The sequence below is a fragment of the Harmonia axyridis genome, chromosome 6, assembly GCF_914767665.1.
Source record: "Harmonia axyridis chromosome 6, icHarAxyr1.1, whole genome shotgun sequence".
Taxonomy (NCBI): domain Eukaryota; kingdom Metazoa; phylum Arthropoda; class Insecta; order Coleoptera; family Coccinellidae; genus Harmonia; species Harmonia axyridis.
The window spans coordinates 22,346,369-22,361,081 of NC_059506.1; the positions used below are offsets into that span (position 1 = coordinate 22,346,369).

General features: G+C 35.4%; 1 protein-coding gene across 1 annotated transcript in view; it reads left to right on the forward strand.

Moving 5' to 3' along the window:
• Positions 1-12,834, forward strand: part of LOC123682973 (reversion-inducing cysteine-rich protein with Kazal motifs) — a 93,327-nt gene extending 80,493 nt beyond the window's left edge. The window contains exons 5-10 of the mRNA XM_045621832.1: positions 7,904-8,260; positions 8,351-8,487; positions 8,547-8,793; positions 10,062-11,004; positions 11,077-11,225; positions 11,880-12,834. Coding sequence (XP_045477788.1) covers positions 7,904-8,260; positions 8,351-8,487; positions 8,547-8,793; positions 10,062-11,004; positions 11,077-11,225; positions 11,880-12,661 — 2,615 coding nt within the window. The 3' untranslated portion in view covers positions 12,662-12,834. The remainder of the gene's footprint in view (positions 1-7,903; positions 8,261-8,350; positions 8,488-8,546; positions 8,794-10,061; positions 11,005-11,076; positions 11,226-11,879) is intronic.
• Positions 12,835-14,713: the final 1,879 nt, after the last annotated feature.

Here is a 14,713-nt window from a genome sequence, read left to right on the forward strand (position 1 = left end):
AATTTTCAGGGTAATTTCGAATCTCGAATGCCTCTGTTATATTTGTTTATAGGTGATTTCCGACTGGGAGCGAGGTGAATATGGCTGTATAAGAAATTTTGTTTTCGTGATATTTCAAAACTACAGAATCGATGGAGATGAAATTTTACTTTCTGATGTAGAATTACAATTTCAAGCAGTGTGCAAAACTTTATTATATTCACGTCTCTAGAACCATAATAATTTTTAAAATAATATAGGAAAATATAGAAGAGACTGGAGACGGTGGATACATTTTTTACGAAATGGTAATCGTAATATTACGATTGATTATGAGTTCTTAAAAATGTCGGTGCAAAGTCTCTCAAATCTCCCAATACTTGGATGGCTCGATACACTTAAAGGGAACTTTGATACAATTAAAAATAAGGTACAAGCAATAACATGAAATTAATCTTTTATTATTATAACACTACCTAATTCCTACATAATTCGCAAGTAAACATTTTTATTTTACTACTGACACTTGCACAGCCTGAATGGCACTCCATTTTCTGGTGGAGATGACGATCCAGCTTGCATCTACTGCAATTCATTATTTTCGGCATTCATCAGAAAATGGATCTTTTTCATTTTCGTCCTCAGGTTCCAAGTCATCAAACACACTTTTTTTTCTGTTTGTTCATTTCTGTTTAAAATTTTTTTTATGAGGTGAGATTCACTGTGTCAAACCTCACTAGAAGACAAATTTAGAAAATATAGGACTTGAACTTATTATAATATTCGATTGCAGATTTTTACTACTGGCTCCTATATTCTAAATCAAATGCGAATTAAGAATAAAGTAATGAATTTCGTTAGTTTTTTTAGATAAATAGATAAAGCCTTACGTTTGTTATGCAAATTTTCACATAGAATATGTAGAAAACACACTTTAAGTTAAAAACTCTTGTTAATGACGCGATCGTTGCTAGATTTCAACTGACACTATTCTCACACCCTTAGATGAACTGCAGGCGATTACGCCTTTTCTGAAGAACCAAGGCGGGAAATTTGAACGTGTATCAAACCTCCCTTGTATCAACCCTCCACAGTCTCTCCTACTCCATATTTCAGTGACAACAGATCAGACCAAGTTGGATTGATTGTACGTGTATACAGGGTGTCCCGTAAAGACCACGTCAAACCGAGGAAGAATGTAGATCAAAGGTTAACTCACCTGCTATGACAAAATTCCCATTATAAAAGTCTTACCGTTTTCGAGATATTCTTTTTTTTTGAAAATAATAAATTTTTGCCCCTTTTAATAGTTTTGCCCTTACGGTTGGTACAATTTTACATCTTTCTGGTTAATTTTTTCAGTAAAATATTGCTGAAGAATGATTTTAATGTTTACAATAAAAACATCCTCCGAAAATTTTAAAGGGGGGCTATGAGAAATATTCCTATTGGAAATATTGGTAGTGGATTATTTTGTTCATGAAGTTTAGCCCATCGTAGTGGAAAAAAAATGTACCGAGCTACTGCTGCACATAACACCAATAAATTGTCTATTTTATAGTGATTTCAAAGAGGTATCACACAAGTCATTTTTTATTCAAAGAAAAGAGATATGGTTGTTTTTATCCAAATGGGTACGTTTCTGACAATCAAGTTTGTCAATTCTGTTAAGAAATCTTCGATGTTTTCCAATGAAAATATTTCTCATAGCCCCCCTTTAAAATTTTCGGAGGATGTTTTTAATGTAAACGTTGAAATTATTCTTCAGCAATATTTTACTGAAAAAATTAACCAGAAAGATGTAAAATTGTACCAACCGTAAGGGCAAAACTATTGAAAGGGGCAAAAATTCATTATTTTCACAAAAAAAAATATCTCAAAAACGGTAAGACTTTTATAATGGGAATTTTGTCATAGTAGGTGGGTTATACTTTGATCTACATTCTCCCTCGGTTTGACGTGGTCTTTACGGGACACCCTGTATATGAATTGTCATGCAAAATTTCGTGATGATCGGGTCCCCAAAGAATATCGAGAAAAATTACCTGTAAACATTTATGAAGTTTGAAGGGCGCAGTTGGCGCATGAATGATGCTTTTCTCGAATTTTCCACTTTCATCATAATCATCAGTACAATTACAATTACAGTTCTATTCAGTGTATGTGTTCTCTCGCTCAGCAAGACAAATTAAACCAGTTAAAAATATTATCGTATTTTCCTTCATCCACCATCAACATTATACAGTTCTTCGAACCAGAAGCAACAGTTTTGGTACTTCGAGCCAAATATAAAATTATATATTTTGGTACTTCGAGTCAAACAAAATTACACATTTTTCACATACATACGCTAAATACAAGGCCACTTTTATTATTTATAATTTTTTTGTTGGGATTTTGTATAAGAAACGCTTCTCCGAGATTCTATTCCTAAGGTGTGTTGATAAACGAGGTGGCCATACCGCAATAATGGAGGCATTTCGATTTTCGAGTCATACCTGTGCTTGCACCTCTAAAATAAAAAGAAATACTTCGCGTATACCTTCGTTAATGAGGTAGACAATAAAAACTCCAAAGAATTTAATTGATAAGAATTCGCGTGCTTCGAACTTGTTGCATTGGTTTGTGTACACTCGAAGAAAGGAGAGAACCGTATAGCGTTTACGATTCCTTTGTATACGTTAATTCCGATTTTTGCATTTTGCCCATTTTGTTTCGTTATTTCAATTAAGTCTACATTCAAAACTGATGAATAATTCACATACTTCACACGTTGACATAATATTATGTCAACGGGTCCCATATTTTTCGTTTGTTTGTTTTTAGTTTGGACAAACGACTACTCCATTCGTGTGAAATAATATCTTTGAATGACGATAGTTCTGCGAAGATATCGCTCTACCATTTGTCTGTAAATTTCGAATTTTGACCTATGAATGGTCTCAAACGATAAAGTTCAAGTTTAGATCTCGAATGAGTTCGTTGATGGGCAAAATCAGACTAGAGGTTCCGTCAATGTGGCTCTTGGAAATGTTGATTTCCTGTTTATTTTGAAACTGCAGATTCGATCGAACTACATATGGATGTAGAATGACAATTTCAAGCCCCGTGGCAAAATTCATGTTGATTGAGTAACCAGAGCCACAAACGTTATTGACCACAAACCGACGTAGATGAAATTTCCGGTTTTGATATGAATATTTCTGTGATTAAAGATTCGATTCGGTTTTCAATTTTGTGAATAACCAGTTCTAGCTTTGTGCAAAATTTGGTGGGGATAGAATCATAGAATATCCCAGCAAAATATCAATCAAATTCATGTTTCTATCGCTTCTGGAAATCGGTAGAGGGCTTTTACCGAACTACTGTTTCGTAGAAATTTTGCAGTTTTTTTCTGAATAAGATCCGTACGGTTGGAAAAATATCCCTAATATTTTGCGTCATGATAGAGGTTTTGAAGAGCATTCAAAATATGCGAAAATATAAGGGGTGTTCCATTTAAAAAATCACTCATTTGTTGAATAATTTTATTTGGGAATACCCTGTATATTAGAAAATAATTTCCGGAGATGAAAGTTCAAAGGGAATGCTTTTCAACTAAATTTCTGGTTTGGCAGAAATGGAAGCCTAACGCACTATTGCAGGACCCTGTATATGCTGATGGTTGACAAAAATAAAAGTGAATTGAGTTTTTTATGGATTTATCAAATGTACAAACATACGGTACAGCTTCGTTATACAAGATGACCTTCTGAATATGAAAAAAAGTCATATTTAGAAACTGTATCAACTCTTCGATAAAAAATTGAAGAAGGACATTATTGTCCAATGAATTGAATGAAATAATAGTGAACAATGAAGACGTCCTGATGAATTTCTACCATGCTCTGTTCCACAGTTCCATGTCCTATACGGTATCCTCATTTGGGGTGATGCACCGGAAGCAAACAAAGTTTTTCTGAAGCAGAAGAATCGGCAATACTGTCTAAATACTTGGTAAAATACAATATCTTCACTTTTTATGTTCAATTCATCTATATTTTTTTGCTTCATGTTCATTAAAACAGGCACAAACACATCGAAAATAGCGAATTCCATCAGTTTGCCACACATAAAAGACAAAATCTTTGCGTGCCATATCATAGAATAAAGCAAACACAGAAAGCCACGATATTATTTGGTCTTCAAAATTATTAACCATCTCCCAGAGGTAATAAACTCATATCTTCAAGAAAACATGTGTTTCTACTTGTCAGGCCTAGGAGTCATTGAGTGAAGTATTACAAAATAATGAAGCATAACAAAAAACGATGATTCTGTAGATTCCATAAATAAATGGAAAAAATTGGACGATAAGAAAGGAGTAACCGTAAAATTGATAAAGTAAATAAATTTTTGAAATTTTATCGTTCTCTGTAGACGATGCTCTCCAAAACAATTGCTCGAATTTCATTCCGATTATTACATCGATAAGCTACAAACAACATTGAGGCTTTTTTTCATTGGAATCGGAAGGAAGAAAAAAGTCATCGTCTAAATCTCCCACACGAAGAAAGTCAAGGGTAGAAAATAGTACTAAATGAGAATTTAAGAATCTACACTTTCCAGCAAACAATAACCAACGGAAAAATTGTCAGTCATTCTACTTAAGTACGCTGATGGCACGAATTTAATTTCTTGATTTGCATTAATTTGTGATGATTTGTAAACTTTTCTGAATAGTAACTTCAGGTTGGAACTTTGTGACATCATTAGTTTTCTCATTATGTTGAGTTGTTCTGCGAAGAAGGAAATAATGAATTAATTTTTTTTTCATTAATTGTAATATAATTTCTCTCATATCCATTGAAATAGGAAACGCTCTAGAAATCTACCTATTCATTGCAAAATTGAATAATCTGCATTTCGCTGGTTCATGCTGAGACAATAACTCTATGAATAATGAATTAAACATTCTCCTATAAGATAAAAAAACACCCACCTGATGTCACGAATCTATTGCTTTACATAATTCGAAAAACTACTCGGAATCCTACTTGATATTATGTAACCAATGAATTGTTCCTTCATGCGGAAGATAAACAATGAAATCTTAGGAACAGCATGATTCAACTTCCTACTGGTGTAGGTTGCTTGTTGTATTTTATTGGTTGGATAGAATACTTTGGATTATTATTGTATATACTATATTCAGTATATTGCATTTTCACTTTCATTGAATATATTTTCTACGAATGAAGTAAAACAAAATTTCCACAAAATTTAATATCAACAATAATTGTTTTTCAATCACTGGCTTTTCAGCTGAATTTATTTTTCAATAGGAAAATTCCGAAATATCCACTTGAAAGTGACAAATATCGCATTTTGTCAAAAGTTTCAATTGACCGTTTCTGGGAATTCCCAAATCACCACAGTTATTTCATTCTAAACTTTTGACATTTCTCAACGAAGAAGTATTATCATGAAATTAACCTTGCCTCTATTTCAAGCAATAGCCGCAAGAATAATTTTTAACAATAATCTTTAATATTGATATTGAAAAGAAATAAATATTTCATTCACAAAGAAACCATATCTTTTGATTCGAATATTGAAAGGAATATTTGCATGTGAAAATTACTACTACAACTAAATATTGAAGGGAATATTTTTATGTAGAAATTCAAGAAGAATCTAGCTGATGCAGTACAATCTTCTACAATTAAATATTGAAGGGATATTTTTATGTAGAAATTCAAGAAGAATCTAGCTGATGCAGTAGATAGAATTGCGAAGTATGTTAATTCCTTAGAACTGTGTCAAATATGCAAATATGTAGATCTGAACTACATAGCTACATACGATGAGCTACTCAGATATAGATCTCACAAACCTATATCTATGTTTCTTAGATCTGTGAACTACATAGAATTAGATCTGTGAGCTACATACAGATAGATCTGTGAGCTACATAGAGATAGATATGTGAGTTATATAGATCGTTTGGCTCTTTATTGATATTTGGGTTAGATAGATCTGTGAGCAAGGAAGATCTATCAGAAAGTAGATATTATAGATTCAAAACTAACTGAGAATCATAAACGTATAAGCATTCATTCAACTCAATATTTCAATCGAATATCCGTTACAATAAATAAGGAACATGACCAAACTATGCTCCCTCGGAGGATCCATCATGGTATTCTTCTTGAAAAACAATAAGACACGACCCTATGGGTTTTATTTTATTTTCTGTGGGTATTGTATTTATTTCGCTTCGGTAGGAACATGAATTATGAATGAAAATAGCGAATACGATCTCACGATCTGGGTAACGTAGAGAGATATCTGGAATAGATAGTGGATATCGGATCTGCGGAGTTACAGGTTATCGTGCAGAGATTATTTTCCAGGGTTCAAGTTTACAGCAGTGAAATATTTCTATTTGGAGATTTTTTTGATCTAAACTGTTATTTCTTTCCTTTTATTTCAAGGATTTTGGATCATTTGGGATGAATATTTTTGAAATAACAATGATTTATAAAGAATACTCTTTCAATTTGAAAATCAGCATTCCTTAAGTAATATGTTTTTTCGGGTATTGCAACCATGATCTCACAACGATATTTATTTTGCTCATTTACAACCCAAATTGAATTGGAAGGAACTGAAATTTCCATGGAACTTTTGATGTCCTATCCCAAATATTCATAACAAAATACAACAGAATCGGGTAAAATGCTAAATGCTCAAAGAACATTCTTATACATTGCTAGCAAGTCTTTCCCTCAGGATGTAATATCAATGTGTTAGGAAAAATGCATAAATAATGTTGAAAGTCAAATGAAGAGCCTCAATGTTTTTCCATCTTCGCTTTCACAAACAGTGAAAGTCCAACTATAAGGTGTCTGGATCATTGATCTTGATGATCATGATTCAAAGATATAACACCACTAATCCTACTTATAACGGGTGATTTTTTTTCGAGGTATATAACTTTAAGTTGGCATTACTGTTCAAGATGGCGACCGATTTAACAGCTGTCAAGTGATTTATTCTCAGTTTGGTTTGGCAATTCATCATGAATAGACTCACGCCTGAACCACGCTTGCAAATAGTGCAATTTTATTTCGAAAATAATGGTTCTGTGCGGAATACGTATCGCGCACTACGTCCATTAGCGATGAAGCGCACTTCTGGTTGAATGGCTACGTCAACAAACAAAACTGCCGCATTTGGAGTGAAGCTAATCCTCAAGTGTATGTCGAAACACCGTTACATCCAGAAAAACTGACTGTTTGGTGCGCTTTATGGGCTGGTGGAATCATTGGTCCGTACTTCTTCAAAAACGATGATGGCCAGAACGTTACAGTCAATGGTGATCGGTAAAGAGCCATGATTACTAACTTTTTCATTCCTGAATTGAACAACCATGATGTCCAGGAGCTGTGGTTCCAACAAGACGGCGCAACATGTCACACAGCTCGTGCCACAATCGATTTATTGAAAGACACGTTTGGTGACCGCCTAATTTCACGTTTTGGACCTGTGAATTGGCCTCCAAGATCTTGTGATTTAATACCGCTAGACTACTTTCTGTGGGGATATGTGAAGTCATTGGTCTATGCGGATAAGCCACAAACGTTTGACCATTTGGAAGTCAACATTCGCCGTGTTATTGCCGATATACGGCCACAAATGTTGGAAAAAGTCATCGAAAATTGGACGTTCAGATTGGACTACATCCGAGCCAGCCGTGACGGTCATATACCAGAAATCATATTCAAAATGTAATTCCACAAGATTATCTCGCGGAAAAATAAAATTCATGTCAATCGAATAATCCATCGTTGTTTTATTGCAATTTAAAGTTCTATAGCTCTAAAAAAAACAGCCTTTACTATATTCACTAATTCATTCATCCAAAAATTCTCTTCCACAGACATATCCAAGGGAGAAAACTGGTCTGGCAGATACTGTTGCCAAGTTCCAAACAGCGAAAGTTGTCGAAGGGCCTGTATAACAGCCACCTCACCCTACGATTTGGCCCAAGGATGTCGTCAGAGCGACGAAATTGCCTTCTTCAGCTGTCTAGACCGCCAGAGAGAGGGGGATAGCTGTTGCTCTAATGCAAGAACAGATGATTGCAGAGATGCTTGCTTGGATATATTTAGGAGCAGGCTGAGTCCCAGCAATTACCAACGACAAAGAGTCAAAGATATATGTGATACCACTAGTCCCGATGTCAGCTCATGCATCAAAGATTTCGTACAAGTTACGCCAATCAATCCCAAAAGACGTAAGTACCTTACCTCAATTTTCATTCAGTTCATTCAGCACACACCACTTCGTTAGAGCTCGTCTCATTATATATGGTCTTTTTTTTTAGTAAGCCATTGCTGTGATATGTCCAACAAAAGTAAATGTAGAGAAACGTGCAAAAGAATCTTATCTACCACTGAAAATACTCTACAATCTTTATTAGATGATCTGGAAGTTGGAGGGTGTGGACCATTTTTACTACAGGTAAGAATGAATTTTCATTTCTCCCCTGATAAATATTCAATGTTTTAATTTTTTTGAAGGATTTCTTCTGGCAATGCTTCTTCCAATCACCAGAAACTCCAACGACCTCAGTGGGAGGATCTATAATTTCTCGAGTTGGAATAGATAGCGCCAAATGGCATTGCTGTCAGAGAGCAAACAACCCTCAATGCCAAAGGCTGTGTTCCAAAACGTTCAGTAAATCATGGATCACGTACTGGAAAGATTTCCAGATGAAATGCTTGAATCAATCTTCAGAGGAGAATTTGAGGAACTGCATTGACGAAGGTACGTGAATATTTGATGAACTTTTACTAGTGACTCAGAAGCTTACTAGTAAGATTAATACTCTTCTTCAAAAAAGAATCGCAGTACTTCAATTCAATGGTTGGGGAAGAATAAGAATATACAGCTATCGTGAAAGTTATGACTCTCATCCTTCAATGTTAGGTTTCAAACTTACTAAAGAGGGAACAGCACTATGTGCGATTCTCGTGATCTGTCAATATTTTCCCAGAGGAGCAAGTGTTGCCAGAACGATTGAGTGATCAGTAAAAGATAGAAATATTACACTAATTTCAACATTCGTGGAAAAGAAATACTATACGAGTCTTTTTATACATTTTCACAAAGTTAGAGTTGTTTCACTGTGACGTGTCTCTGAAATAGAGTCAAAAAACTGTCTTTTGAGTTGGTTGAGCTGTTCTGTTATTTGTCTGTTAATGGTTATCCATATTTAATAGTCTCTCTTTATCGAACGTTTTACGAACATTCTGGATACTCTGGACTGATCGATATGGAAATAATTTACAACTTCATCCATCTTTGCCATTGTCTGATCTTGGGTTGATTAAATTAGGTGTTCATTGGAACGTTCATTTCAAAAGAAAAAATATTGTTAACTGTTAATTATCCCAAGCGTAGAGTGCAAAAAACTAATCGATAATGCTTAGAATTGCACTTAATTCGCAATATTTTTTTTATGGTCAGAATGAAAATGTATAGATTGTTTATAAACTTAGTAAAACGTTTTTGTTTTTGGTTGAATCGATCAACTGTAATTCTATCAAATTGGGATAATGAAACACCGGATTTCTCAACTAATATATTGAATTTGGCTGTACAAGTTACGTGTTTACAAGGTAACAGCTACGAGCGTACTGGTATTGCACCCCGATTTCCTGGGGATGTTAAGCATCGCTTTGGATTTTGCATACCAAAGCGCAATCCAAGTCCCTGATTGGTCCACGTCTTCGTTCCTCGCCCTTAGATGTGACTTCAGGGTGACCATATGTAGCGCCAACGTGGCGCCAAGGATGCTGTTGTTCTATTTTTAGCCCTCGCTGTACCTGCTGGGGTTGATTTCTCGACCTAAATGCGTCTTTCTGAATATTCAACTGCCCGTAAAGTTTGCGTGAAATTCACTTGACACAACAGTTTTACACTGATGATGCGATCCTTTTCTGGTGAAATATAGTATATTACTTTTGATTTGAATTGCTGCTTATTCGAATTCTATGGCATTATATCATATCTATTCCCTAATTGTTTTTCAGTTGACGAACCCTGTGAACTAGGCTGCGACGGCCTGAGTTTCTGCACAAACTTCAACAACCGACCAACTCAGCTCTTTCGATCCTGCACAACCCAAGCAGACGACGCTGCAAGAAACGACGTGAGTTACTGGCAAACCGGAAACAGGTTCTCCCTCTTCGGCATGAGTCTCCCGTTGAAAAACACCACCAACTGCACTCCAAACCTCTGGCAAACCGTTGCTTGCACTCTAGAAATCAAGCCGTGTTCACGCCACACACATTCTACCCAAATCTGCCGACAGGACTGCTTGGACATCTTATCCCAATGCGTGGACTGGGGTGAGATGGAAGCTGAACACTCTGCGGACACCATCTGTTCCAGTATATCACCGCAAGATCCCACAGCTTCATGCATCAGTTTGGAGCAGTTCACAACACCTCTGGAGAATGTCCCTCAGAGAATAGCTGCCCAGGTGTCTTCACCGTGTAAGGGAAGCCCTTGTGAGGCCAACGAAGTCTGTGTTGTCGATCACAGTTGCGTTCATGGTACTCGTTGTTCACCATACACCTGCGAACCGGGTTGCAAGCTTGGAAACGTGAGTGAGTACATGGTACCCCATGGTACCTACGTTAGGATCCCTATACCTAACAATCCGAGAGGTTGTCTGAAGATATGCAAGTGCAACAAGGGTAGAATCGAAGAATGCCAACCTTTAATTTGTATCCCTTTGTCACCTTGCGCTCTGGGAAATACCCAACAATCTCACGGATCTTCATTCGATGTTGAGTGCAACCATTGCAGTTGTTATGCTGAAGAAGTTATATGCAGTAAGAAGCAATGTGAGACGAGTGCTTTGAGTGGCAGGAATACTGCGTATACTACGTTACCGTGCAATTGTCCACCTCATTTCATTCCTGTTTGTGGTAGCAATGGTAATTCATATCCATCAGCTTGCTTAGCGAAGTGAGTACATTTCACGTCACATATTTCGATAGGAGGATCTTGAACGCTTATCTGATGTTTCATTTTTTCCAGATGTGCGATGCTCAGTGATTCTAACATTGATCTTCAACCATGGCAAGACCCCTGTAAAACTCAGAAATGCCCAATTGGTTACAAATGTGTACCTGATCCAAAAGTATGCCTTTCACTTATGCACAAGCCTTGTACGCAATATATATGTGGTAAGAGAATTTCCTAATATTTTTCCATTATTGCTGTGTTGAAGTATCTAAGACATGAAATACCTTATGACCTATTATGCTCCTCAGTCATGTTCGAGCTAGACCTTTTTATTCTATTCCATAGCTAATGTCCATGGTTGTATGGTTTTGAAATCATCATCAACACAACTCTGCCGTCCTTCAATATTTTCGGATCAGCAGAAGCTATTTATATTTAAGTTGCAAGAAGAAGTTATCTAAGAATAAAATATGAGTAATAACGAGTCTTAAAAAAGTTCAGAGAAATCCTGTAAGAAAAGCACTCCCCTTCGATTAATCGCGAAATATTATTTTGAATAAGTTGTCGTTGAACTCACCGAAGCTAATAACAAAAAATACACCTTATTGGTGACGGTTGAATCCATTTCCAAGAATACATAATAGATAAATAGGACTTTTGCCCATCATATACACATTACTCTTCTTTTAGTTATAATGCATTCTTTGGAATGCGTGATATCCGATTAGTTGCTGACAATGAATACTAAGATCATAAGGACCATTTTATAAATATTCACCCTCAAAGAACTAACTCCTTGATTTTAATGATCTTCGCTCACATTCGAATCCTTTGAAGATATGATTATTCATATAAATTTTCTTATTCTTTTCTAGTGAACGGCTCCACCAATTGTAGAAATCTCCCAGAGGATCCAGTATGCGACACCGAGAATCGGCAATATCCAAATTCTTGCTTCCTTGCCCATAACAACGCTAGATTCTCCTACAAAGGACCTTGCCTCAAGAACTGTCAAAACAACGGACAAGTCTGCGGCATTAACGGTCGAACCTACTCATCAGAGTGCGCTGCCTTTGCTGACATGGTTTCTGTGGACTACCTAGGACCCTGTGTTGCTGTTGGACTCATAACCGAAACAAAAAGTCCAAGTTGTCCTAACGTTATATGCAAAGAACTATCAAACCCTAATTGTTTAGGGATAACACCACCTGGAGCTTGCTGTCCTATTTGTGGAGGTGCATTGAGGCTATTATATTCGAGGAAACAGATAGACCGAGCTCTCTACGCCCTTCAGAACGAAAGTACTGACTCTTTGACTCTTAGAGCTCTTCTTAAGTCACTCGAGAGGCAGATTCAAGTAGTCCAGTGTACATTACGTGGTTACCTGACAGTGGAACTGGATGTTTTCGTTTCTGTTCAATCGACAGAGAGAAACCCTACTGATATACAGCTTGAAGCTTGCATAAGAGAGGCTGAGAAGTTGGCCAGCCTGATAAACCTGCAGAGTCCCAGAATAGCTAGTGAACTGAGTCTCAGTTCTTTAACTTCAGCGAAGATCGTTCATACGTTTGATACTTCTGGAGCTTCTTCTGACTCTTGTACATCCACGTTAACAATTCTGATGGTTTCAATTGCTATTGTTTTATTTCACAGGTGAAGTTCTGAGTTTATTTTCGTCATTATGACAAGGTTGTACCTGCAAGTCTGAATTCATTATTGTTAACTGTTTTTGAGAAATTTTATTCCGCAAGTGTTAGATTTCAGCTGCAAAAGAATGAGTCTATTAAATATATGTATGTAAATAAATAGCAGGAGAGGCTGTCTGAAAAATGTTGAAAAAAAAAGAACTTTTCTCAAGAAGTTTAATCTCAAAGTGCCAAATTACTAAAAATATAATTATAATATTTGCCTCTGTGATATAGATATAGAAATATGGAAAAATCTTCAGATGATTTCATTTGATTAACAAAAAGTTTTGCTAAACTCATTCAATTTTTACCAAAGATGATTATCACAAGTGCAAACTAGAATTTGTTGTTATCTGAGTATAAGCACAATTGTATGTAATAATATATTGTCAAGACAAAAGTGTATATAATTGTATATACTTATTGAATGTTTGTACTGATATTATTTATATTGTATAGTTTTAAGATGTTGATTCGATTAAACTTTCATGAAAATGATTAAAAGTGTTTAGAAGAATTGAACCCTTTTTATTCAAGTGTGAATTTTATTCCAGAATAAAACAATACATGAAATATTAAATGCAGCTGGTCGTCAGTTTTCCTATCGTTCACGTTTGTAAGTTTGTAAGCTATTTCATTATGTGATACCTTTAGTAGCCTTGAGGTTTTTTCTAAGTAACCTGCAAATCAATTTGCATTATTTCGTTTTTGTGATTATATTGTGATGAAAACAGTATATGGATATTTTGAAAACACCCATCAGAGTGACAGGAATACAAGAATATTTGAATTATTAAAGATTGAAAGTTGAATCTGAAATATTGGCCACTTGACTAAAATGAAGATAGTTTTTGCATCAGATGAATTCTTGGATTTCAAGTTATGAGTTGAATAGTGAATCAATAATTGCATAGTGCAGTAATTAAAAGTGAATCAGTTCTTTTTCATAGCAAAGCATTGTAATAACAAAATCATTCTATCTCCCTCTCTCTCTTTTTCTTGATATCACGTTTTTCAGCTGATAATTTAAAGAAACTCAAATTTTGAATTCATCATATCAAATTCATTCTGATAAATACAACCTTATAAAACTACAACCTAACCTGAACATAACCTTCTTAGTCTTAATTATTCGCATGGTGCTGAATGATCGTTCCACAGTACAAGTAGTGCACGGTAGAGTGATCAAAATTTCCAAAGCCTTTACCCTGTGAGACAAAAAGTCCCTTGTCTTTTAATAAATCAATCACGTATGAAATTGAGTTCAGGTTTGGACCGCCTTACCCTTTGTCACAATTCGAGTTCATTTTTAATGGTTGAATTATAATACTTGGAAAAGGAAACATCAAAAATAAACCACAAGGTTTCTACTTAACCTAAAGGTGTACCTAAAAATCAAAACAAAACTAATACCGCGTTCGATAGGAATGCGATGAGTTACCCTATTGCTATAATTTAGAAACATAAACAAAGTTGAATACTGTATGATTTAAGTAAATAAAACACCACACACTATATCTTGAAGACTAGTAGGAAGTGAAGTAACGGAATCGAACTGAAGCGAATTTATAAGATTCGAACGAATTTCAAAGAAGGATTTGATAGATACTTCAAGAGCAAACACCGTATTACGATTTTCGTGAATTATGGATAATTTATCAAAGATTTTGAAAAAAGAGTCACTTCTTTTTAGAGTGGACATTTTTTGCCCCGATGTTCTACTTCAACAGTACCACTTATTTTCTTTATTTATAGCATCTCTATTTTTTTGCTGGCTTCGCTGTACTACCAACCTCATCAATAACTTTCATCCTTTAGACTTCATTTCCTGTGCACCAATCAACATTTAGCTCACTACTGTCCAATAAATGGCTCCTTCCTAGTATGGCACTAACAAGTCTAAGATTGTCAAACGTGGGTTATTACTTTTCACTGCTATTGAAATTTTAAATTCAGCTCTAAAAAAAACAGTAGTGAAAAGATGTAAGCCGTTTGCCCTTTTGGCACTTTCCACTTCAAAG